Source organism: Takifugu rubripes, chromosome 7, assembly GCF_901000725.2.
Source record: "Takifugu rubripes chromosome 7, fTakRub1.2, whole genome shotgun sequence".
In the NCBI taxonomy this organism is placed as follows: Eukaryota; Metazoa; Chordata; class Actinopteri; order Tetraodontiformes; family Tetraodontidae; genus Takifugu; species Takifugu rubripes.
The window spans coordinates 6,611,326-6,636,153 of record NC_042291.1 but is presented as its reverse complement, the minus strand read 5'-3'; the positions used below and the strand labels follow the sequence as shown (position 1 = coordinate 6,636,153).

Sequence of the window (24,828 nt, the reverse complement as noted above, 5' to 3'; positions counted from 1 at the left end):
TTATTTAACCAGCCGTATTTCCAAATGTCAGGTACATTTTTAGAGCCTTCTTTTAGTTTTTAAGCAGCTCTTTAAGCAGTTATTTCACAAACTCCTTCTCCCAGTTGTTGCAAGGACTTTTTGTGACAGTCCCCCCTAATAACCTCATCTGTCCCCCCTAACCTTGAAGGATTTGCATTCCCTTTAACATCTTATTTACTGTCATGTTGAGTGAGGGCCATCACCCTGTGGGGAGGGGGCCATTTATGCTATTTGGGACCCATGTCACTACTTCTGCGTGCATCAGTGGTGCATTATGGGACTCTGTTTGAAGGATGTACCCTCACCACAGAGGATTTCTGAGGTTTCATGGGCTTCGCTATCCTTTCCTGGGAGCACTTTTGTGGTTGAAAGCAATAGATGTAATCAGTGCATAGTAAAGCATTCAAGGTAGGTCATTGTGGGGTTAGCCAGCAAGTCCGCTGATTATGTCCACACTCCTTTTACTTTATGGTGGGCAGAGATGAGAAGAAACCTGAGAAGGACCCAAAAGGGAATGATCATGATCAGAGGACAGTCTCATCATCACAGACCCCTGCATGTTAAAAAGATAGAAATTATCAGCAGCACTGCTGTCCATTTGTTTTACATTTTAAGTACATTAGGATTCTTCAGTAGTGTCGGGATGTTGAACTTGGAGAAAGAGATGTCCGCGAACCATAAGTCAGACCAACTCCTTCTGCTATAAATAGGTATGTGTAGCTATACGATATGTAATGTTGCTTAGGTCATTTTACCCAGTGACACATAAAGCTCCCATAGGGAATGTCTGCTGTGGTGGGTGTTAACACCCGTGGTTGTGGGGTGACTGGGAGACTTGTCAGATGGCACAGACGCCTGCACGCCTGACAAGATGCCAGGGTTCATTTCAACTGCAACTGCCCAACACTTTCAGTGTGAGTAGCGATTTATTGTTTAGCTGTGAATCCATCAGTGATTTTTTTTTTTTTAAATTTCATTTCACAACTTATTTGATGGGTCCAAGAAAAACAAACCCACACCTGAGCTGGATTTATAGCTCTGCCTTACGTCAGGCCCATTATCCAAAGGATCAAGCGCATGTTTTTCCATAACTCTGTGTCTGTGCATCCTGTATGCATGTTTAAAAACAGTTTGTTTTTGCTACTGCTTTACATAGAACATCTGAGCCTTTGGGGTAAAGCAGCTCAGTCTTTTGCAGCAGGGAGACAAATATTAAATGAGACAACTGGTAACCTATGATGCAACTGCTAACCTATGATGCTAATTGTTAGCATGTGTGAATCTCTCAAAGTAGCGAGACAACTGTAGAAACCTGTGTTGAAGGTACACAGCAAAGAACTATCACCATGAACTCGTGGATCATTCTTAGCAGCTTTCACTCTCTATTATTACCATTTCCCGCACCTTGCAGCATATTTCGAAGTCTCTACTTCAACCTATTGGACAACAGACTTTGCCATAACACAGTTGTGCTGTTTAATGCATGTGTATGCATCTTTATGTGCAGGCACCCTACAAGTTAACCAAACTAGGACTTTACTGGTGAACCAGCTCCCCTCAGGGAGCTCTTAAGACTTGTAAATGACATCATACTGGTTTGCTCTATGTCTTGGATGCTGTTTTACAGCAGGAATCCAACATGGCAACACTGTCTCCTGTCCTGTCCAATCCATGAGCTGAATACAATCCTTTAAAATGAGGTAACACACTGTGGACCTTTGGTGACCATCCACTGGCCCAAGAATAAGCGAGCCGATGATGTTAGCTCATTGGCTGGCTTGTATTACTGATTATGTTCGCACTCCTTTAATTTTATTCAACCCTACTGACTATTAATGAATGTAAGACAGGCTCACCATTCATATTGTCTGCTGATTTCCGTTGTCCTCTGGAATGGCTTCGCTAGCTGCTGCCAGAGATGCTGTGTTTATCAGAAAATCTCAGTCAGACCCTGATTTTACAATAGGATGCAAAAGAACTCCCTGATATCTGTTTACTCTACCCCTGCTCGTAACTGAATGGGCCAGAGCGTAGATGGTTTGACAGTCGATTGAATGGAATGATCTCTAATTGTGTTCAACATTCAAAGGTAGTTTAAAAAGATGGGAAGTGAGAGCTCACTTTGTGCCTGCTGATATTTAAAGAAAAACATGGTCTTCTTTTCCCCTTTCTGGGAGGACTGGTGGACTCATGGGATAAGAGTTTCTAATCATATTCCACCAGTGGAACTCCTTTGATGTGGGTTGTTGTTTCTGTGGGACTCTTTGCCTGGACGCATCCCCCAGCAGCAGCTGTGTGCAGGGCGCACAGAACAGAGGCTGAGCTGGTGTGTCCTGAAGCTCTGTATACACACACCACATTGACAGGATATACAAACCTGGCCCCCGCCACGGCTCTGTCTTGCCTTAATGAACCATCATGGTAATATTCTTCATACTTAATTATTATTTTATCTCCATCGTGGTTGTGTTTACAGAGCCTTGCAGCTGTGTCTCCAGGTTTCCTCCAGGTTTTGGTTTGACTCATTACAACTTTATGTTTAGCATCACTCCATGCAAAGCTATGTGACACAGCACCTCTTTATCAGGGCCAGGTTTTCATGGGAGGTTGATGTGTTCCAGCTCTAATGAAGCCTTCCTTGACATCCCTTGCCTTTTCTTGATATTACTGTACCCATTCTTCTTCTCAAAACACAGCTGTGCTCATGGGTGCCTTCATGTACAGCTCTGGTTGTAGCAAGTGCCCTTCTGCAGCTCCAATATTGTAATGGGCAGCTCCCCTCACAGCTGAGGTAGGGTGTGTAGACATAACAGTGAGGATGAAAGCAGCCTGGAGACAGATACTGTAAATTTTCAGGCCTTAGTAGCACTTGAAAGGGTGGTGGTGTGCTGCACGTACGAGTGCAGTTATTAGGGGAAATACCCAGAGCAAACACCCATATGGACCCCTCTCTATCTCCCTCTTTCTCTCGGTCTCTCTCTCCTTCCCCTTCCTCTCTCTCGCTCTCTCTCTCTCTTTCTCTCAGCAGTTGTGTTCATTAACTTTGCAAGTAATTATTTTTGTTTTAGTCTCATATTGCTGACATCTCAACTCAGGAGCTTCTCAATCAGGATTAACCCAAACCGCAAGAACTCACACTTCACAGCCGTCTGGTACGCCGGCGTGTGTTGCCTCCAATTTCAGTCAAATTAAAGGTTTATTTTATTTAGTCTTTTTTCACTCAGGCCCTGCACTGTGAGAAAACAAACCAGATTGCTCTCCTTTGATTCGATGGTTGCTAGTGGCTGTCCCTGGTGTTCCCTTCTCTCCATCCTTCTTGGTTAGCACAAAGCAGGCCTCTGTGCAGGCCCGGGCTCTATCGATCAAACTCACACAGGTGGTAGGAATACGACCAACTGCTGAGAAACAAATGCCTCATATTTTCTCACGTACATGTAAGTAATGGATGCACAGAAGTTAGTGCTGTTTGAATTTTAACTTTAGCACAGTGAGTTATTTATGTTTTTCATTTTGCACAGCACTATGCAGGAGCGGTCCTGTGCTTTGGGCTTGAGGTTTGTCAGTGTAATAGAGTTTTACCCTGCAATGTAAATACAGTAGATTTAAAGGAACCATCTAATATATACACGCCGGGCTCACTCAAAGCTGTTTTCCTCTCTTTGCCTTGAGGGCCTTAAGGTCCACAGGACCACTCAGCTTGTCTTCCTTCCCCGGAGACACTTAGCTTCAACAGTAGTAATAAACTCTCATCACTCTGAGTCAGGGTATGTATATATCTGTCTGTGGAAGTGTGTATATGTGTGCGTGCACAGCGGTGGCAGCAGCAGTAGTCATAGATGAAGCAGTAGTTGTAAAATCTCATCACGTTTAGTGGTCCTCAGGGGTTCCTGAACTCCTCTCGCTGTGTGTGGTTTGACCTGCTGTGGCCCCTCAGCCCCCCACATGCCCACTTAGATAAACAGGCAGTAAACACAGGCAGTTCTAGCACCACTCTCTTCCCCTCATAGCATATACAAGGCCCCCAGATGAAAGGAATGGTTGCCGACGCTAATAGCCACTGAAGATTAGCTTCCATCGGCCTCTTGTTTTTCTTTATTAAGAGCTCAGCCTCTATGTTTGCAGAAAATTCTAATAAAGGTGAAGTTCCACTTCTGTGATCACCTTTAATGCATCTCAGATATATCACCTTGGCCTTGATCTCATCTATAAGCTTACCATGCAGCAGCTTCTTCTTCAGTGTCCCAACATTTTGGGAATGGAAACATCTTTTGTCCAAACTGTAGCTTTTAAATCAAATCATTTTTTAAATTTATTATGGTTAAAGTAAATAGGTGGAAAAATTATTTGAAAAGCTATGAGAATCTCTGTCCTGTTATCTGTGGGCTCTGTCCTGATCATACGCTCAGATTAGGCAGTGAAGGATAACCCCAAAACTTCAAGCCACAGATGCTGCTGCCTTTCTCCTCTGAAAGACTTGTCCTCTCCCTCCCAAACCTCCCTCTCTCCTAATTCACCTTTTCCTTTTATCATTTGCCGTCCTCATCTCTCTCCCTCCCGTGTGTCCTTTTCTCTCTATCGCCCTGCCCTCTCTATCTCCCTCTCCTCCCTATCTGTCCCGTCCATCTGCGGTGAGCCAGTCTGGGGAGTGTTTCACGTGTGTTTGGAGTAGCTGACTCATCACTGCTTTTGTGCCATGGTTTGTTAATACAGAGCAGCTGATAGTAGTTTGGAAGCCCTGCGCTGCAGGTGGCCCAGGCATTCTTCTGTGCGTATGTGCATGCACATGTCTGTCTGCATGTCTGACTGTATTAAATACAGCTCAGATGGGTATAAACACTTCTTCCTTATCGTGAGCGTATGTGTAGACACGAGTGACATGCTCCAAAAACAAGATGCACACGCTGCCTTTTCTCTGGTGTCACTGAGGTGTGTCTAAACCGGCTTCATTCAACAGTGACTGATTACAGGATGGAGATGCGAAGGAGCCCTTCCTCTGAAGACACGTGCACTCACACACGGCACGCTAAAGTATGCTGCGTCCTTCTTAAGCTTAAGTACTTATCAGTCATCAGGGCTTGTGGAGGCTGCATCAGAGTTGCAGTTTGGCTTGTAATTGACACACCAGCGGGAGGGCATTAATCTCTTCCAGCAGTTTCAGTTTCATATAAACATCCATATATAATCTTCATCCATACTTTACCAACATGTCTTGGAAAGCTCCCCCCCCCCATCTGCTAACTAATTATACATCTTGAAACATCTTATCTCTGTTTGAGCTCATACTTCACAATGGTGACACTGCAGTGACTCCACCTCCTTGGCTTAGGAGATCCAGCCAATCGGAGCAGTTTTCCGCTGTTCTTTACGTGGCTTTCATCCCTTTATTCCTTTGTTCCTGCATTGTCATTAATTTCTCTCATCCTGAAACTATTAGACCGAATTGCTAAATGGTTAAATGTGCAACCACTTCACTGGATTTTTCTTTAACTTAAGGAGGATGAGGTGGATAGAAGTATTCTTGATGTAAAAAAATAGATAAATAACGATGTGAGAAGGAGGTATTAAATCTCCAGTCATAGAATCCAGGAATGCTATGTGCTGGTGCTGCTGTAGTGTCGTGTACATGAATATTAAACATAACATTACTTTACATATGGCTAATTCTTTCCCCTACTGACATTGAAGCATGCGTTCTGTTCCCCTGTTGCCACATAGTCTCTATAGACTGTGCTCTCTAGCTGAATCATATAATTATTGGATATTTGTCTCTTGACTACTGTGAAATATTGCTCCTCTATCTGTAACTGTACAGACTAGCAGACAAACCCACTTGCGTGAGTATGCTAATGCTTATGCTCGCAAATGCTCAGTGCTGTGAAGAATAATAACTGTGTGCAGAAAGACCAAATGTACTGAAACACTCAACGGAAACATGCTGCTATGTTCCCTCTGTGAAAAATATATTCTGTTATACTGGCATTTGTTCTAAGAAAATACAAATTTCCAACATGGATCAACAAGTTCTTTTTTTTTTTTTTTTTTAATAGCGCGCACTGTTGTGTATGTTTTCCCAGTAAGGAATCCCCAGGCACACAGAAATGATGTTTTTCCCCTCATTTTTGGCAGCAGTCTTGACATTTTCTTTGGAATAAATATGAGAAACCAGTAGCTAACACGAACAGTAAAGAGTTGAACATCCAGGACGGAACGTCAAAAGCTGGCTTCGCTCTTTCATTGATCTCTGTAGAGCAGTGCCTCTTATCACCTGCCACGATGCCAGATTGTAATAAGTACTGAAAATGAACCTGAATTTACTCATGGGCATAATAGACAAATTGGCTGACAGACACAGTCAAACCAGTTGACTGGAAGTCAGTCCCACCAGCAGACAGATTCATGGACGGGGATGATTCATTGTGTACTGCTGTGCAAATGTCAAGTTCTTCAGTGCGGCATTCCCGGCTTCCTGAGTGACCTAAAATCTCAGCCAGAGGGCTTTGATCTGTCACTGAGATCATTTTTAAGTCTACTGAACTGACAAAAAGCCAAACTGAATGACTTGGAGAGCAGAGGTTCGTGCCGGGAAACGGAGAGACCTGAAAGTAATTGAAGACAGAATTTGGTCCATACGCACCCCTCATGTTCTCTAGATGTTTGAAAAAGTGGATGACTGCAGCGGATGCGACTGCACGCCCGCTGTCTGGAGGTTTTTTTGTTTTTTTAAGAAGAGCTTAGTCACACTGACGTTTGCTGAAGTCGGTTATTTGGAAAACAGGGACCGCAGTCATTGCCCTCTAGCAGCTGAATGCATTCCAAATGGGTTTTGTATAATTCCACTGAAACTATCTCTGAAAAATCTAACTGTAATATCTCATAGCACACTTAGTAATTGGGAAATTCAGGTGTGTCACGGTGACAATCTAAACATTGTATTTAAGGCTGTACAGAAATGGTGATACAACCGTCTGGACTGCAGTCAGACTGCAGTCAGACGCTGCTGAGACATCGCTGTCTGCATATCCATACGGACACATAAACGCCCTTTCAAACCCTCTGTGAAGATATTTCACTGATAAAACAGCTCTCAGACTTCGCACATCACTTTCAAAACTGTTTAGAAACGTCCTAATTATAATTGAATATATCATATATTTGATTTTATTTGAATGTATAAGTGCTTGCGGTTAAAAAGATGAATAACTTATACATATAATGTCCATTTTCTGCTGCTTATTGACCTCTGTCCTATAAGTATATACTCACTTTTTACTATCTCAGAGTGAATCTAAATTCAAGTTCATTAAAACACTCAAATTAAGTAAACATTTGAAAGGTACAGCTAATCCACATCATTTGTTTCTCCAAGTATTTAGTTTCTGCTCTGTATTGGCTTTGATTCCTGTGCATCTAAAGAAAAATATTTTTAGCATTTGCACACAAAGTGGGCCCAACTTATTAGTATTTGTATAAAGGCAGACTCAGGCCATTATTCATGTGATGAATGATGTCCTCTGTTGCTTGCATAACTTCTCAGATATTTCTACCCTCTTGAGTAACATCGCTTGCAAGTAAACTTTATCCCTCTGCATTAAGCCTTTCTATTTGTTACTGCGCAATCATACAAAAACACTTGAAGGGAGCTCAGCCAATGGCAGAAATGGAACCGCTTACAATCGCCCCGTTCATGACAAGCCGAGGGAACTCGGCTTGAACTGCAGAGAAAGCCCCCGAGCCAGCTTAACGATAGCAGCGATAAGGAGTTTTCAAGGTAACTATGCAAAGCTGAAAGTGTCTGTGGGAAAGCAGCAGCAGAAGCAGAAGTCTGTTTATTTTAATGAGCTCAGAAGTGTCTCTCCTGTTCCTCTTACATTACTCTACAGCTCATTTAGAGTTCACACAGTGCACTGTGTGTCCATGATGGATACAGTAATGATACATTAATGCAATCAGGACAGAGTCTGTTTTGTCTCTCATTAAGAAGGCTAGCTATCTTGCTGACAACGGCTGGGTCACATTTGGTCACCACTCTAAGCTTTTTACTTTGGTACGATTGCAAGAGAGGGAGACGGAGTGTGTTTTTGTGGGCACATCACACAGGTTCAATGAGAAAGTGGACAGGAAGGGAGATAATAGTCGAGTGGACAATAATCAATAATCATGTCCAGCTGGGACACACAGGCACCGTTTCTGCTGCGTCTGGGTGTTATTTCAACACCATCAATGTTAATTCAGATTTATTAGGAAAATTAATCTACTAGAAAGAGAATGGAGCTTCTTATTGACCTGCAGAACCATACTTAACCATATGACCTACCCGTAAATGGCAGTAGAAAGGCTTTATACATGCAACCCTGTGGGTTACTGAATCACTTGCAACTGCATAATAATTAAAAGTGGACCATGTTATACTAGGAGAGGGAATATGTGTTTTTTTCCACCAAAGTAATAAATTCCTCTACTTAATGCGGCTCCACATATGTGCTCACTACATGGCTGTTGCATGTGTGCTCTACATCTACACACACATGCCATACACTATGCCGACATTTGAGATAAGCTCGTAGCTCACACACACTCACTCATTCATTGTCTCTGCCTATCTGAACTCGACTGTGTGATACATCCGGTTCATGTACGGAGACTTAGCGAAGGTATCTCATCAATCGTACTGATTCACGGCCAAATCCTGGGGCTTGTTCACTTATCATCTCAATAGGGCAATTACTTCTGCAACATGAGTCATCCTCTACAGGGCCGCTCTGCTTTTGTTTTGAATGCGTGTCAGAGATCATGCCTCTCTTGCTGGCTGAGTCTCCAGCTTTCTTCCTGCCCATTAACTTTACCCACAGCCACAGCCAACCGTAATGAGGTGGGCCAAGCATGTCAGCTGCACGCTGCTACAGTTGGGCCGTATTGAGAGCCTCTTAAACACTCTTATAGACTAACATTTTCTTCAAACCGCACATACATACACAGAGAGACATACTGTATAGAGCTGTGTCCAATGCAAAAAGTAATGTGGGCCCAGAGCAAAAGCAGGTTTTCCGTGGGCTCAGTTCTGTTTCTAGTCAAACCTGCCGTGTCCTTCCAGAGCCCCTGGGCTCCTGTGGTGGCATTGCTGCTGGGTCACAGCACAGCAGGAGAACAGCAGTTGTGTGTGTGTGTGTGTGTGTGTGTGTGTGTGTGTGTGTGTGTGTGTGTGTGTGTGTGTGTGTGTGTGTGTGTGTGTGTGTGTGGAAGAGAGAGAGATTAATGAGGTTATGTGTCCACTCTTCTCCAATGGTCACACGAAATGGTCACAAACAGAAACACTTCCTCATATTCACTAACCTGAAAAACACTTCTGCCGCACACACACACACACACACACACACACACACACACACACACACATGCACAAATTACACACTGTTCTCTGCACCACCCACACACAGCTGAGTCCTTTAGCAGTCTCTCGCAAACACACACATTCATAGGCACACAGACGGACTTGCAGAACACCTGTCGAGCTGCATGCTCACTCCAGGACACCTTCGAGTCATGAGCTCATCGGAAAAGCAATTAAAGGCAGCATAGGCCCCGCACACTGGCGTAATGTTTTGTTTTGCTACTTGGCTTCGAAATTAACCAAACCTGTCAGAAGTCATCTGGCTGACACGAGCTAGACTATTTTTATTTATTTTCTATTGGAGAAGCTGGACGTTGGGACCCGGCGCTGCCTCATGTCCAACAATGAAGCGATTCTGAGGAGGCGATTAGTTGGCAAGAAAATGGATCCTTCCCCCCTTCGCCAACATGGGGGGTGGACGTGCGAGCCCCCTACACCACTTCATCTATTTGTACCACTGATGGTTGGGGTCACGGCCCTGTAGTTGGGGTGGTTGTGGCCTTTGTAACCCCAATCAGGGCTTTAGTCTCCACCCTGGGACTTGGTTTTGAACTTGTACTGACCTAGCTGCCAGCAGTATTTAGCGAATTTCGTGCTTGTAGTTGCTAAATAAATGCAGGCTTTCCATGCCAGTGTATAAACACTCTGCTAATAATAGTCTGAAGATAGAAACATGTGTGACTGTTATTGGGTGTTTTTGGTTCAGAAAATCAAAGCATTTGTAGATGCAGACCTACGCTCCGTCTGGCCCAACACAGCCTCAGGCTGTGAGCAACCTGATGTCAGACAGGAGTAAAACAACACCAGCAGCCCGGTGCTCTCTTTTAACTCTTCTGGCCTTAAACCACTGAAGAAAAAGAAACACCTTTGACATTAATAGGCTCACTGTGGGTGACTCAAGGTAAAGTGCGCCTTCACAGATTCTTGCACATTCTGCGGTTGTGTGGTATTTCGGAGTCTGGGCCACCGAGCAATGTTCAGCTCTTTTCTTTAGGAATCATTTAGGAAGTAAGAAAAACACCTCTGTTATCATTGTCATCACTTTGCGTAATTACCCTCATGCCACCCCGCCGGAGCGGAGAAAAACAACAGTTAGCCTGCCGCCGAGGTCGTCCTCGAAGCACGCAGGCCGTTTCACGGTGCTGCGCGCTTCAAAGGAGGTGTCACTCTCCTGCACTTGTGTCAACACTGTGATGAAACAAGAAAACATTGCGGATTGTAAAGCCTCACTCTTCAAAGCTTCCAAAGCGAGGTCAACATATATTCTGTTTCTGTGTCACCGTGGGACTGGCAGCGAGAGAAGGTTGTTTGCAGTGTTAATCTCAGAAAGAGCATTTTTCTAGCCTTCCTGTGACGGTTAAAAGGATGTTGGCTGCCTTTGGCAGACAGCAAACAGACCTGACACATGACGCCACTAAGATGACAGCTGTTGGCATTAAAAGACACGAAAATCTAATGCACTTTGTTCATTTCATCCAAAATCGCCGTTTAATACACTAAACATGTCGGCACTTTCATCAGCCTTCATAATGATGAACTCTTGCTATAATTAACATGTGCTGTTTCGCTCATATATTACTTAAATGCAGTCAGTCCACCTGAACACATCGTTAAATGTTATATTCTGAGGCTGTGCGAACCACACACCACAGCTGGCTAATCCAGTTGAGACAGTTATCTGCAATTAGGCATTTCATATATTTTATTTGCTCATTTATCTTTGCAATAACCATCCATCTGCTAAATGACATAATTTATGGCGCCATAGGTCATTTCTTTTGGATGCTTTGTCATGCTCGGATCCTTCTGAAGACCTCAATTCAGGGAGAATTTATTGAGTCCATCTTCACCAGTCAACCCATTCCCAGCCTTTTGGGTCCTATACTCTTCATACCGTTCTGGACTATGATAAAAACCACTTGAAGCTGAGCTCCAGCACTACAGCCACAGCCAAGGCCTATTAAGCGGCCGCACTGTGGTATAGGAGTCGAAGCCACAGGACTGAGGTTATGGAGCCAAGTCAGGAGGGGGAGAGGTGGACAGACAAAAAAATGAGAGCATGTGGGCATGGTTTCAGGACTGGTGCATGTTGTAAAGGAGAATTAGAAGGGTGGCAAAGGGGAAAGTATACCATTTTCAAGAGGAATATATGCATTATATGTATGGATGAAGCTCTGGTGACAATTAGCAATTTAAAAAAATGTGATATAAGGTATAAAAAAGGAGTGTCGACATGAGGCTGGGACGTCTGTGCCAGTGCAGAAAAAATATGTGGTGCGTTGAGCTCACACACTATTACTGATGCGTCGATCAGGGGTGGGGAACTGTTTTTTACTATCTAGGGCCACTTTAACTTTTATAACATCCTTTGAGGGCCATACCAAAAGTTTGCACAAACATTGCGCTAACCTTTAATGCAGTGTTTGGACCTGGGTGATGATGATGCTATTCACAGCTGCTTTTCCAATGTTCAGTCAGACCTGAGTAGAATTAAGTCTTAGGACACTGAAAGGAAGCATTCAGGATGTTCTCTATAGAGAAAATACCACATACGCACAACTTATAGGTGGAATATTTGGTGTGTTTTAGCAGTTAACATTCTCACTTTCTCTTAAGCTTAAAGGTCCAGGCTTACTTGTCTCCTGACTGTTACCTGCTGCAGAAAATCGTACAATTTTACACTGTTTATAGTTTGATAGAGGTTTAATAGTTTTTATTTTGACGTGTCCATTACACGGTTAGATAGAGCAAACACATTTGTGTGCTGCAGCGCTTTACACATTACTCACACTTTCAGTCATGCTCTTTTTCACTACATCGCTGCTTTAATGTGTACATTTTGGCTCCGAGAAAGCATAAATGCTTGTTTTGCTAAACAATTTCACATCTCTTAAGCATGCACCATGCACAATTACAAACTCTCGCACTCACACACACACACGCACACACACACATACACACACACACACCGAGCTCACAGGCCACAAATCACTGAATGTTGTAAAAGTGGAACAAATGAGAGCAGTTTTATTTGCATTGTTCACTGGGAATAATGGATGAGGGAGCAGTAACTGCCAAGTTAAAGAGCCGGTGTAACACAAGTATTTGTGCATGAGAAGCGATTGCAACTTTGCTTTTTTCCTGCTCACAGTTTTTAGGAAAAGGAACAAGAATTCAGGTTTTCGCTCGACTAGAGTGAAACACATCGCCATCTACATGACTCACACATGCACACGGGCATATGCAAACACACACATACGGATCATTGCCTCAGGCTCTGAAACAGAGACCAGAGTCTTGTCCAAAGCTCCATTAAAGTGCTGAAAGTCCTTCTCGAGCTTAAACATCCTCCTATCGTCATGCTGGGACATTCCACCGCACGCCAGAGACCCCGCACTAATCCTGCCGGCATGGGAATCATTATTGATAGGATCCTAATGCATTACCTCAGGGCTCGCTTATTGTTGATAAAGATTATTATTTAAGAGTAAACCTAAACCCAGAGAAAGTCTCCAGTTTCATAGAAATTTATCAAAAGAAAATGTTATTCTTGGCTTAGTGTCATACCACTTTGAACAGTGGAATTGAAACAAACTGTGCTTCTTGCTGTGTTCCAACAAGTAGGTTCACTTTCACCCAGGCAGCTCGTTAGGGCGCCACATAAGGAGGAAATTACACTCAATCTGAACAGAGTTGACTTAAGTCACTTTCGGTTGGTGTTAGCTTTAGATTTGCATTGATTGATGGTTGTCACTTGACTCGTTTGTGCAGGATTTAGTACATCTTTCATGATACACTTCAGAGTCGAGCTGTTTAATCTGTTGATTTATTGTTATCCTTTATTTTCCCCTTGACCAGGTGGAGTCCTGCTGGTCAGCGTCCAGGGCGTTGCTGTCAATGTGGATCCAGTCTTCTGCACTTGGCTGCTTTACCAGCCTCGCAGAGGGAGCAGCAGACAGCAGCAACAGGTACCTGTCTGCCTTTCACTTGTCAGCCTCCCTCCCTGCTCTTGTGTGAACATTTCAGCATTTCGTTGGACAAGTCTGACACAGTTAGCCTGGAATTTGTAATAAAAACCTGCAGCGTTTTCTACTGCTGTGCTAATTCGAAGAACCTGAATCAAAAGTCAGTCTCTTATTCACCTCCCTCCTCTTTTCCAGCTTCCTTTTTCCATGTGATCTGCTCCCTGTCTTCTATCCAGTCTCTCTCTATTTATTTGACAGGGGTCATGCTGATGATTATGGACATTGAATGCGCTGTGCCCACACTGCACACAAATACACACATGGATATGTGCTCAGTCTGGGATATAGCACAGGTTCACCCCATAAAGGCCCATAAATATACAGTACATGAAAGTATCATATTGTAATGCCTACTTTAAATACTTTTCCCTGGTTTATGCCTCCTGTAGTTTGGAGAACGTTTGCCATCATGTGTGCTCGATAGACAAAGAGAGAGGAAGTTAATTGCACTCCTTACCCTGGGGGTCGTAAGTGTACAGGGATAAACAGATGTTATGAGTTGAACTGCAGCCAGAGTGAAAGATAGAAAACACTGGCTGCTGTGTGTGTGGAAGGGCTGCAGCATGCATGTGCTACCAGGGGGGTGTCGACTCCAGCTGCCTGTTTTCATGGCCGTTCCTCCTGGCTGCTGTGGTAAAGGCCTTCAACTGAAGGCCAGATATCAGCCTGAGAAGGACAGGCTACATGGCCACACCTAATCAAAATTCAGGACCAAGTTCCTGCCCGTATCTGCCCTTTGGTAAGATGATGTGTTGTGTTTGGGGTTTTTAATTTAGTGATCGGGGTCACCATAAAAGTGACAACACAGGTGGAAATTTAAGCTGCTTCATTCTCTGGAAAATGATACCGCTGTGGTTTAGCTATAGTGTATTCTGTTTAAAAGCTTACTTTGTATATAAAGGAACATTAAAGTCAGATTTCATCCTATTTAATATGCAGGGAAAATTGAATCTAATAAATTTATACAGGCATTCTCAGACGGGAACGTTTTCTTTTGTATTTTTGAGAAATACAAAGGGGAATTTATAACCAATGGAGAAAGATTCATAGTTGTAGGACATTTATGGAAAAAGCTGGAAAAGAGCCATTGGGAGGACAAACGAAAACCACCAGTTAGGTAAAGTAAGAAGAGTAAGGAGTAGAAAAAAATGGAGAGTGCTGGGCAGTGTTGGGACTGAAGGCAGCTGGATCTAAAGTGAACCGAAACAGTGAACAGGAAACAGCAGAAATCAGAGAAGTATAGGTAGATAGGAAGCGCCTAATGAAAAGGAGGAAAAGCCCAAGATCCAATCATGTAATCCTGCGTGTGTGTGGGTTGGGGGGGTACTTGTACTATGTCATTCAGCAGGAATGAGCCTGGGTCATTGAGTAAGGTACCTGCAGGGTTTCAAAACGTCATTTTGTGTCATAGCTGCGTTTGACTGTGTTTCTGTTTATGCGTGTGCTTGTTGATACATCTGCGTCTCCGTAGACTCCAGGTTCGGTTCCTGCAGCCAAGACGAAAGAGGATGAAATGTCAGTAGGGAGCACACCGCTAGCCAAACAGCCATCCAATCATGCCTCAGACTATGCCAGCAGCCCCGTCAAAACCAAGACCGTGACAGGTATGTTGACCAATCCATGAAATATGTCACTTTTTCTAATGTTTTTTTCCCCTTCATTAATGGAACAACAGTCTGGCCTATTATCCCGTTCTATCAAACCCTTGTTTTGGTGCAGTGACATATGCTTTATAGGAGACCCCAGAGTCTGCTGTCATTTGCGTAAAGCCGTTAAACTGAGGACACAACATATCCTCCACTGCTTTCCTCTGCTAATATTATGATGGGCTGTAGATGCCCAGAATAGATGAGTGGCTTGGCTGTGCTGAGATTTCCTCAGTGCCAGCTTTCCACTTTCTGAGACCCCTTCTCACAAATCCAAAGAACTTCACATAGACACACATTCAGGGATATGAGTACATGCACATATACTCACACATTACTGCAGGTACTTGAGTACCCTTAAAGGAAAGTCTGAAAGCTCTGGGAACAAATGTCAGCGAACACATGACACTCTATGCACTCGATGTACTCAGTGGAACCACACGCACATACAGGACACCGCCTCCCTCACTGTACTGGGAGGAATAAACTGGGCAGGCGCTGTGATTAGGAGCTGTCCGTGACACAGCACAGAAACTGACTGAACGGGGAAAACTTTTCATTTGAACTAATCTGGTATCTCTCCCAATCGTCCACCTTCTCCTTTACTCAGGTCCTCCTGTAGACTTTCATTCTTTAGGCTTGTCTTCACTCACATTAGGCCCCAGCGATGAAAATGTTGAAATGAATGCATGAAATGCTGGTGTAAGCTTCTGCGAATGTGTTCCCCACGCAATCCTGTTTGGAGTGAAGTCACTCTGTTGCTGTAAATAACCCCGCCTGTGCGTGATGTCCCACATGCTCCAGTGTTTTGATAGGAAAAATGCTCATTTGACAGTTTGGGTATAAAAAGGACCATTAGGGCTGGTCCTGCACTGGCTTTAAAAGCCCTCAGCTGCAAGGCGTCTGTTTCTTGTTTGATCAGTTCTGCACTTTACATATGGCAACATCTTTGCTTACTCACATTTCAACAGTCTATTCTCTTATTAGGGGTCGTCAGTAAACAGTCACTTTGGCTTCCCTGCACATGAAGCTTAATCAAGGCTGTAACTTGTCAGCAGCACTCAGCTAACTAGAGTACATTGGCTATTAACGTGCATGACCTCCAGTTTTCCAGCTGTCGCTCTCTCTGACGGCTTCCTTCATTTCTCTGTCTTGCTTTTTGTTTTTCTGCAATTGTGCCTGTTTTTCCATTTGGCTAACTTTTTGTTCTTTGTTCTTTTCTCTCTTTTATTATTATTTTTTAGGTCTTACCCCCCCTCCTTTTGTAGGCAAGCTGTTCCATTTCTGACACTCCAGCACGCAGGTGTTTGTAAATGGCTGTAAACAACACCGAGGCTGGGCTTTACAATGAACCGAAGACACGCACGTTCATATATTCTCACGTAGCGTGTAGGCTGTTGAAATGTTAAGTGGTCGGCACATCTGGCCTGTTACTGCGTCTGTAGGCATGTTTGTTGTTAGATGTACGTATTTGTATAAGGCGTCTGTATTATTGGATTATATTAGTACATGAGAAACATATACAGAGCCAGACTCCGGTTATTTTCTTATCCAAATATTTCTCTTGTGAAGTGAAAACAAGACACTGGTAACTAAGAGCTGGTACCTTTGCAATTCAAGCCTCTGTGCCTTCACCCTAGCAATCAATGGTGGAAAAGAGCAGGTAACTAAAGGAATATTATCTTCTGTGGAGTTTGCACAGGAGTAGATGTAATGAGAAGTTACAAATCGTTTCTGTGAGCAATCAGAATAAGAAAAGGGCAGAGGCTTTTAGCCCCTGTGGTTTTAATCAGGGTGAAATAATAAGCCTCCCAGCTGTCAGACGACCTTGATAGGCTACAGCTCAGGAAACCCAGAGCAGCAGGTACAGTCTCCTTCATTCTACATCATCTGACTTACATATGAGCACATCCTTCCTGCAGTCCTGCAACTACCTTTCCTCTCCAGCGAGAGGTGTCCAATGAGGAAGACCAGTCCAAGCACATATGTTAACCCAATAACTGTAGTTTTACTGAAAAGAGAACTGCATTAAGCCCAGACTCCTTAAAAAGGCCATATGCAAAGGATGTTGGAGTGGATTCTTTTCCCTTGTGAAGGACTTTCTTCACCAAATCACTTCACAAGAAAAGCTGCTGACATCTAACATGTTCTGATTGGAATCACACTCTCTGAAGATGATGTACCCGTCCCGTCACCATGTGTAGAGTACACCGTGAGTACGATCTGCTTGTTTGAATGGAAGGTGACTCCAGCCGATCGGGTGTGATACACAGCAACGTTTAGGTGCAGGTTTCTTTCTTTTGTGCAGCATTTTTTAGTCACCTCTGTGTACGGAACAGACACGTGCAGGTTGTTTGCCAGTAAAACATCATGCTTATTCATTCAGTGTTGCTGATACTGACTTGACCTGCCCTAAATGATATCATGGGGCGTCTTCTGGGACGATTGCACTGGTGTTTGGCAAATTTAGCTAGCGTTCAGTCATATTATTTAGCATGTGTGAGCTAGTTGTGTGTGCAGGTTGCTATAATACTCCCTTTGAGGTTTGGTTTAATTTGCTTTTTACACTTTTGTGTTGATTTTTTATTTATTTTTTCTACTCATCTGTCACAACATCTGTCTGAAGGTTTCTACCTTTGTGATAATTGAGTCAAAGCATAAAGGTGACACCTACTGAACCAATTAGGCACATGGCCTCTACATGTATGTTGATGTATGAAAATATACGCCTAATTTGTGATTGTGTTTAAAACACAAATGACAGATTTGCAGGTTTGCAGTGAGGGTGTGTGATTTGTTGTGAAATGAAATCATCTGATGTATTGGATATGTGGAATATTGATACAGTACTGTTTTGTTCTGCTTGATTATAAACTGGCCAGAGTATTGATTTTCTGTGCCGATTGATTATCACAGTTTTCCACTGGAGGTATGGGTTTCAACGGAGAAATCACCTAAGGGAACTAGAGTAAAATCCTAATCCGCTGGAAGAAAATCATTTTCGGAGGTTTTGTTTTTTTGTTTTTTTGCAATTCAAAGCCTGCTCAGCTAAAGGTCTCCTGCTTCCAGTTGGCTGTTTGAAAGCATGTCTGGCACTTTTATGATGTAAAGAGGGTATTATGTTGTTTTGTTACCACATTCAGCCTAGCTACAGTTTCACAGTAATCAAGGGGGGGACTTTCCTGCAGACCTAAGGTGTCTGTTAATGTGTAGGCAAATGTGCAGAGACACACTGGGCCAGTTCACTCGGGACCCTTTCTGCAAAAGCACCGAGGGCAAGGTGATATCATACCGGGGTTGTCTGGCTGCCCAGTTTGAATCTCTAAACCCACGTCCACGTGAATCCATCTGGCAATGAAGTATTTGACTTCATTTCTTTCTTTTTTGTTTGCACATGTTAAATAATCAGCGCACTTGTTACAAGATACCAGTGACTCTCGGAAACAGCAATTAATTGTACTGGGATCACCTCCAGAGGGAGGGTTTAACTTTGAAAATAACTAATGATTAAAAAGAAAGAGAGAGAGAGAAAATCTGTTTTTTTAAAACTTAAATACACTGCAAAAGAGGAAGTTCTACTCACAGCTTTGCCTTTGATCAGGATTATATTTTATCACTGCATAAACTACAACATTCACAGTAATTGACTTCTTCAGCACATTTTCATAATTGTATTTTGGTTGGCTCAATGATTATTATTATTACAGATAATATTGGTCTGTCTTCATCGCTCTTGGTCAAAGTCCAGCCACAAATACTGATGAATAGGCTACAAGCAGGGAAGGTTTGCAGTTTTTTTTCATTGAAGAATTCAACGATTAATTCACAAATATTGCTCAGTAGCATCAATCCGGAGGTGTTAATTCTGTAAAATTAAGACAGTAGAATTACAAGTTTACATAAACCCGAGTTGTTTCCCCTCATTTTGAGGTTCAGTCCCACCTGCCCGCACAATTACACCACAAATTGGTCCACATAAAACTAGCCTCTAAGTATTTTCTTTATTCGTCTCTAATGAATGTTCTTGTTGGCAGCAGCCCTCAGTTCCTAATCGAGGGGCTCCCTAGACCCAAGCTTTTCATTGTTCTCTAACATCTACCAGAGTCGTAATGATCTCACCGGCTAGCCATCGGCGCTGTGAGAACATACGTCTTTTACTGAGAAACTTATCTGATGATCTGGCGGTTCTTCTTGAATCTTGGAACAAAAGCCATAGCCTCAATTCCTGTCTGCTTCACGGGATTAGATATAATCACCCTGTTTACTGACAGGACATAAGGAAAACTGAAGAAACGGGGACATTTGTATTGATGATATTGGAAGTGTGTAAGTTGTAAGGGTGTTTGTGACTAATGCATAGACTGGAAAGACTACTTATATGTATTTGACCATGAATAACAGTTTAAGAAGACACCAAGCAGGACTGAACAATCACACTAAACTCTAATCCATACCCAAGAAGCATGATGAAAGTCAGGAAGGTTTTTATTGGCTGCTGTGCACGCTTCAGAGGGGGGATAATATTTTCACTCTGGAGTTATTTATATAGTTTAATTTTACTGGTAAAGTCAATAATTTATCAAGGTAATGATGGTTGGGCTGGGGAAAGAAAACAAGAAAAATGAGGAATAATGAGATAGGAGGCCCCCAAAGAGGAATGCCTGTAGTCTGTAGGGGACTTGTGAGCTCGATTAAAAGGTCCGTGGCCTCTGCGCACCGATGAGCCCATGTAAACCTCAGCCCGACTCCCCAGACAGGCAGAACTGTCTGTGGATGTATGCTCTTTCTGCTTCCATGAATGATAAGCGTAGGGGTTGTGGATGTTGGCTGTGGTTTTTGAGGTTGAAGTGAGAGACCAGAGAGGGAAGTTGGGGCCGAGCTGCGGTTAATTCAGATGTGGTTAGATTAGTGTGAAGCTGGAGGTGGGTTCTTTCAGATGACTGGGGAAAAGGAAGGACATTTGTTATGTGTGAGGAGACGTGTCTTTGTTTTCACTCTTTGCAGGTTATATAACTGAGTGTGAGCGTCTCTCTTCCTTCCTTATTGGAATAGCGATAAAGACATTCAGTTGGATGTCGTGATGTGTGTCAAGAACTTTGCACCGCTGTTGTGAGGAGCTTTCCATTTCTATGGCGGCGTTGTGTGTAGAAATTATACGTTTGTTTGATCTGCACAGTTCCCACAGCAGAGTTCACACCCTTCTGTGTTCGCCAGCCATGTTCTCTGCTCCTGCACTGTTGTGTCATACATCACCCGGTGAAGCAACACTGATTTGTTTCTTACTCTAAGTCAACAGGCTGTAACGAGGCCTTGGGTCTCTGCATCGTCTCTGATCCTTTGACACCAGCTCAGGCAGCGGACTTCAAAGACAGCAGCCTTTCACATGCTGGAAGATGTGATTCAACGTTGCAGATGATGAGTAATTACCAGCAGAACATGAGAATGTTTATATGGGACCAGACTGGTGGCTTTGGGAGGAAGGTGGAGGGAGTGGCTGAGAGTTAGAATGGAAGAAAATGGGGATGGTTATGTGGTCACATTTTGCTCATTAGGCTAATAGCCCAGTGGCAAAACAGAGCGTGGAAACGGGACGGAGCTACGATGGCCACCCCACTTTCAGAGCACTGTTAGGTCTTGTTAGCCTTGGGCAGGCTTAAGATCTGCAAACTCCTATCATATTTTTATTTTATTTGAATTCAGATCTCATGCATTCTCTCTGTCTTTGTCATTCCCTCCCTTCCCCCCTGCCTGATTTTTTTTTCCCCTTCCCAAAAGAAATGTCAGGCGCCAAGTCACTATAACAAGATATGGCAGTTTCACTCCAAATACGTAACGACCCCAGGATTAACAAACAGGGTCCTGGAATGGTATTTAAAACAAAGCCGGGCGCTGAAGGGAGACTGACCTTGCATTGTTACTGTGCTTCATTTCAGCACTTTTTCACTGGCCTTGCAGTCTCTCTGGGGAAGGACTTTTACAATCTGGCCTACCCCCAGTGTCAGAAAAGGTTTCAGGAGATGGTTAGCCATGAGGTCAAAAGAGGTGGGGCAGTAACTTTCTCCTATAAAGAAAACTACAGGCAATATTACCTTTGAGCCTGAGCCAAGATGAAATAATCTCAACAGGAGTCACTCATTTGATGCAGATTACAGTGGTTTCACAGTGCATTGATTGAAATCCTGGTTTCAAGACTGCTAATAGAATTTTTGTGCTGGCTTCTTTTCCCTCCATTCTCCTTTCATCATTCCCTTAATTACCTGTAATTGTGTCATGTGTTCTGTTTGTACAAAGGGAACACTCAACCCTCACCTCAACAGTCTCGGGTGGTGTCACAGGTTAATGCGATATATTGGAAGGTCACGGCCTTGTGGTTGTGTCTGATCAGTAGTGAACCTGGAAGGTTAGCTTCTAGGAGCTCCGCCATGTTGAGGCCTGGCTAGCATTTGAGTCTGGAATCTCTTTCATTCTTTTCCGTTGTCATGGCAATGTTTGTGTGTATTTGATTAGTATTGCGCTTTACCGGTAGACTGAGTGGGCAGAGAAAAAAATTCTTCTGAGGTGAGGAAGCAAATTGAGAAATATAAGCTGCCAAAAAAAATTGTGCTGCGTGGTTCCTCAGCACATGATGATGCAGTGTTTGCTGGTGTTCTAACAAATATGAACCCGTTCATGGTCCCGAGATACCTGATGCTGCGTGAGAGAAAGTGCTTTTAGAGAGGCCAGACACAAAGATCTCAGCTTTTTGTCTGCTTTTTTCCACTAAAACACATACACCTGTGATTTTAGTCTTTTCAGCTACACACACAGACACACACACACACACAGAAAATTGCACACAATTTTAATGCATGACAACCATGGTAACTGCCATTTTTACTGTTTCCCTCAGCCATACACTCCTGTTGCCACGCCAACCCCTTGCCTATTTTGGTGATTCTGGGGAATGTGGTGTCTGACTAAGCGCAGCAGTGGCCCGTGACATCACTAGTGTTTCATGACAACTCTGGGAGAGAGGTGCTGAGCAAGGCAGAACTGTAAATCCAGGACTATGTCTTAATGCGTCTTCAGAGAAACCCCCTTGCTTCACCCTTGACACTCTGATAGCTTTAACATCCGCAGACCTTAGATTAACCTGCTGCAGTGTATCTGTGTGTCTGTGCCTCCTCCTTTGTTCCTACGATCCCTCTATGTTTTTTGCATGTGTCTTTACCTTAAACAACTGTCTCGGGAGTGTTTTAGGTGTGTTTTAACCTTTGGGATCACGTGGTGTGAGCAATAACTAATGCAGAGGTTTGTTACCAGGTGAACTGTATGCTTGGCTGTTGCCATTAGTGTCAGACAATCAAGCTTTGTCTGGACCGCAGCAGGACATGTCATGTCTCTGGTCTCACAGGTCCTGCTTGCTGTAGAAGGAACCTTCGCGCCAACATTACATCACCTCAATGAAGTGACACCTAAGGGTCATGTAAAATGATATCGTACAACAAATGGAAGTAACAGAGTTGAATGATGGATGAAAACCATACCTATATACTCTGTATAACAGTATATGTTACAGGTTGCTACCATGTTTCTCTGGTAAAGCAGTTATTTCATCTGTCTGTCAAAGGTTTAACAACCAGTACATCAGTAATGGGCAGTACTGGAAAATGTAAAACAACCAAAAGTGACCACTTTTTTCTGTTTAATGTGTTCTGTGTTTTCTAGAATCGCGCCCTTTGTCCATCCCAATGAAGGTACTGCCTGACACAACAGCCGAAGAGGCCTGGACAACCTCCGAGGAGAGAATGAAGGAGCTCATTGCCAATGCCTGGGACGCTGTTAAACGCCTCACTCTGCAGGTACCAAACACTGCTCACTCTTTTCTCCTCCTTTTTCTGCTTACTGAACCTCCTCGGCTGAAAAGAACTTCTTGAGCTACCTATAATCTACTGATTAACATTCAGTAGGAATAGTTTGGCCTTACTGTTTGTCCTAATATTCACTTTCAAGCTGCTTTCCTTCAGCCCTCTGTGTGGTTGTGGACATGCGCCTCTCAGGACCGTAGCTCTTATCCCTGTTTTACATAGCGATGCATACGTAGTGTCTCGTGTCCCTTTGTGGTGGTGGGACATTCTGCACGGCTGTCTGCTCAGCAGGATGCTCATGTCTGTGTATCTAACCAGATAGTCGAGTACTCCCATTGTGTGACTCTGCGCTACATCATGACTGCACTATTTAGCAGAGGCCACATCACAACCAGCCCCAGCTGAAATGCATCAAGGAGTGCCGAAAACCCACTGACAGTGATCCACTTGCTGTAGGAAGGGGATGTCACGGTGTGTGCTCTTGTACTGTATATGTGTGTCATCTGGTGAAGTACAGTACTGACTGGTGGTGTCTGTGTTCAGAAGTGTGTGACCATTTATGAATGCTGGTTTTCAGTCTGCAAATATTATTGTGAAAAGGGTGACCACAATCACCCAGAGTATTTATTTTGTGTTTTTCTAACTACAGTATGCTGGTTTTCAGTTTAGTCACTCGGAAGTATTTTAAAATATTAGAGTTGTGGCTCTACGATTTAGACACCAGATCCATAGAGATCCCACAGATAACTGCAGCACTGACAGCTCGCTGCCAAGAACACAGTCAAACCGACACTCACATCTGCCGATATCGGCTTTTAGAACTGCATTGCCGTCTGTGCAGCATTAAAATGTTGTTTTAAAAGGTTTATCCGTGGCAGGAGGGACATTTTTTTCAGGGTATTAAATGTGTAGTAAAACAAAATCAGTCTGTAATTGGCTTATAGGCAAGTTTCTTTGCACGTATAAACAATAACCTGTGTTGCAGAAGTCCAAAAACTATTCTTAATTCAATTTAATTCTAATTGCTAGGACCACACAAACTGATGTCAGTCAAACATGAAAGAAAACATGACGTATCCACATTGAAATAAAGCTCCAGAGCCCAGGTCTCATGTCAGCCCGCTGAGCTGTTTACAGTACTTCCACAAGAGTTAACTCAACCCTCTAATAGTTTGCTGAGCCCGTCATTGCCTCCACTTTGGTCTGTCCCCTTCGGCAGCACGACTGGGACCACACCACGTACTGCAGCAGTAATTAGGAAACAGTCTGTCCTGTTGACATGAGAGTGGAAGCGGACCAAACCAAAGGACCCAACAGCTGGTACCCAAGGCCTTGGATATCCACAAAATTAAACCACTCCATTTATTTTAGCATGGTGTAAACATAATACCTAATGGCTCACACTTCTCTAGCACATGTAGCTAATTTGCTATGCGGTGCTTTCTCATTTTACAGTATGGGGTTAAGAGTGATGGAGTGAAGATGGTAGAAAGAGACAGGCAGAGAAAAGTCCCAAGCCTATTTATTATTGTACGGCTGCTGAGACCACTTAAAGCTGTTTAAACAGAATTGAAACGGATGATAATTGGTAATTTAAATAAAATCTTATAGTCTGTGTGATAGAGGTTAGTCATGATGGTTTGTCACTGGGGTCTTACACAGATGTTAGACCCTGGGCTGATATAAATGATACTAGCTATAAAAACTGTGATAATTCATATAAAAAAAGGACATTGCAGGAAGATTTAACTTCTAACTGGTGTCTCCAGTCATTTGTTCTCTCAGTGTCAGCGTTGCGTCCAGTCAGTTTTATTCATCTCTTGAGTCTTAATACAGAACAGCATAGATTTTTGTGACACTTGCAGTTATTTTAATTTTTCATTCCATACATTTGGATAACA

At 43.3% G+C, this 24,828-nt stretch overlaps 1 protein-coding gene across 2 annotated transcripts in view; it reads left to right on the top strand.

Moving 5' to 3' along the window:
• LOC101062313 (vacuolar protein sorting-associated protein 13B) overlaps nucleotides 1-24,828 on the top strand; it is a 231,129-nt gene that overhangs the window by 81,934 nt on the left and 124,367 nt on the right. For both annotated transcript variants that reach the window (XM_029839039.1, XM_011605289.2), the window contains exons 20-22: nucleotides 13,268-13,377; nucleotides 14,906-15,038; nucleotides 22,788-22,921. In XM_029839039.1, the coding sequence (XP_029694899.1) occupies nucleotides 13,268-13,377; nucleotides 14,906-15,038; nucleotides 22,788-22,921 (377 nt within the window). The remainder of the gene's footprint in view (nucleotides 1-13,267; nucleotides 13,378-14,905; nucleotides 15,039-22,787; nucleotides 22,922-24,828) is intronic.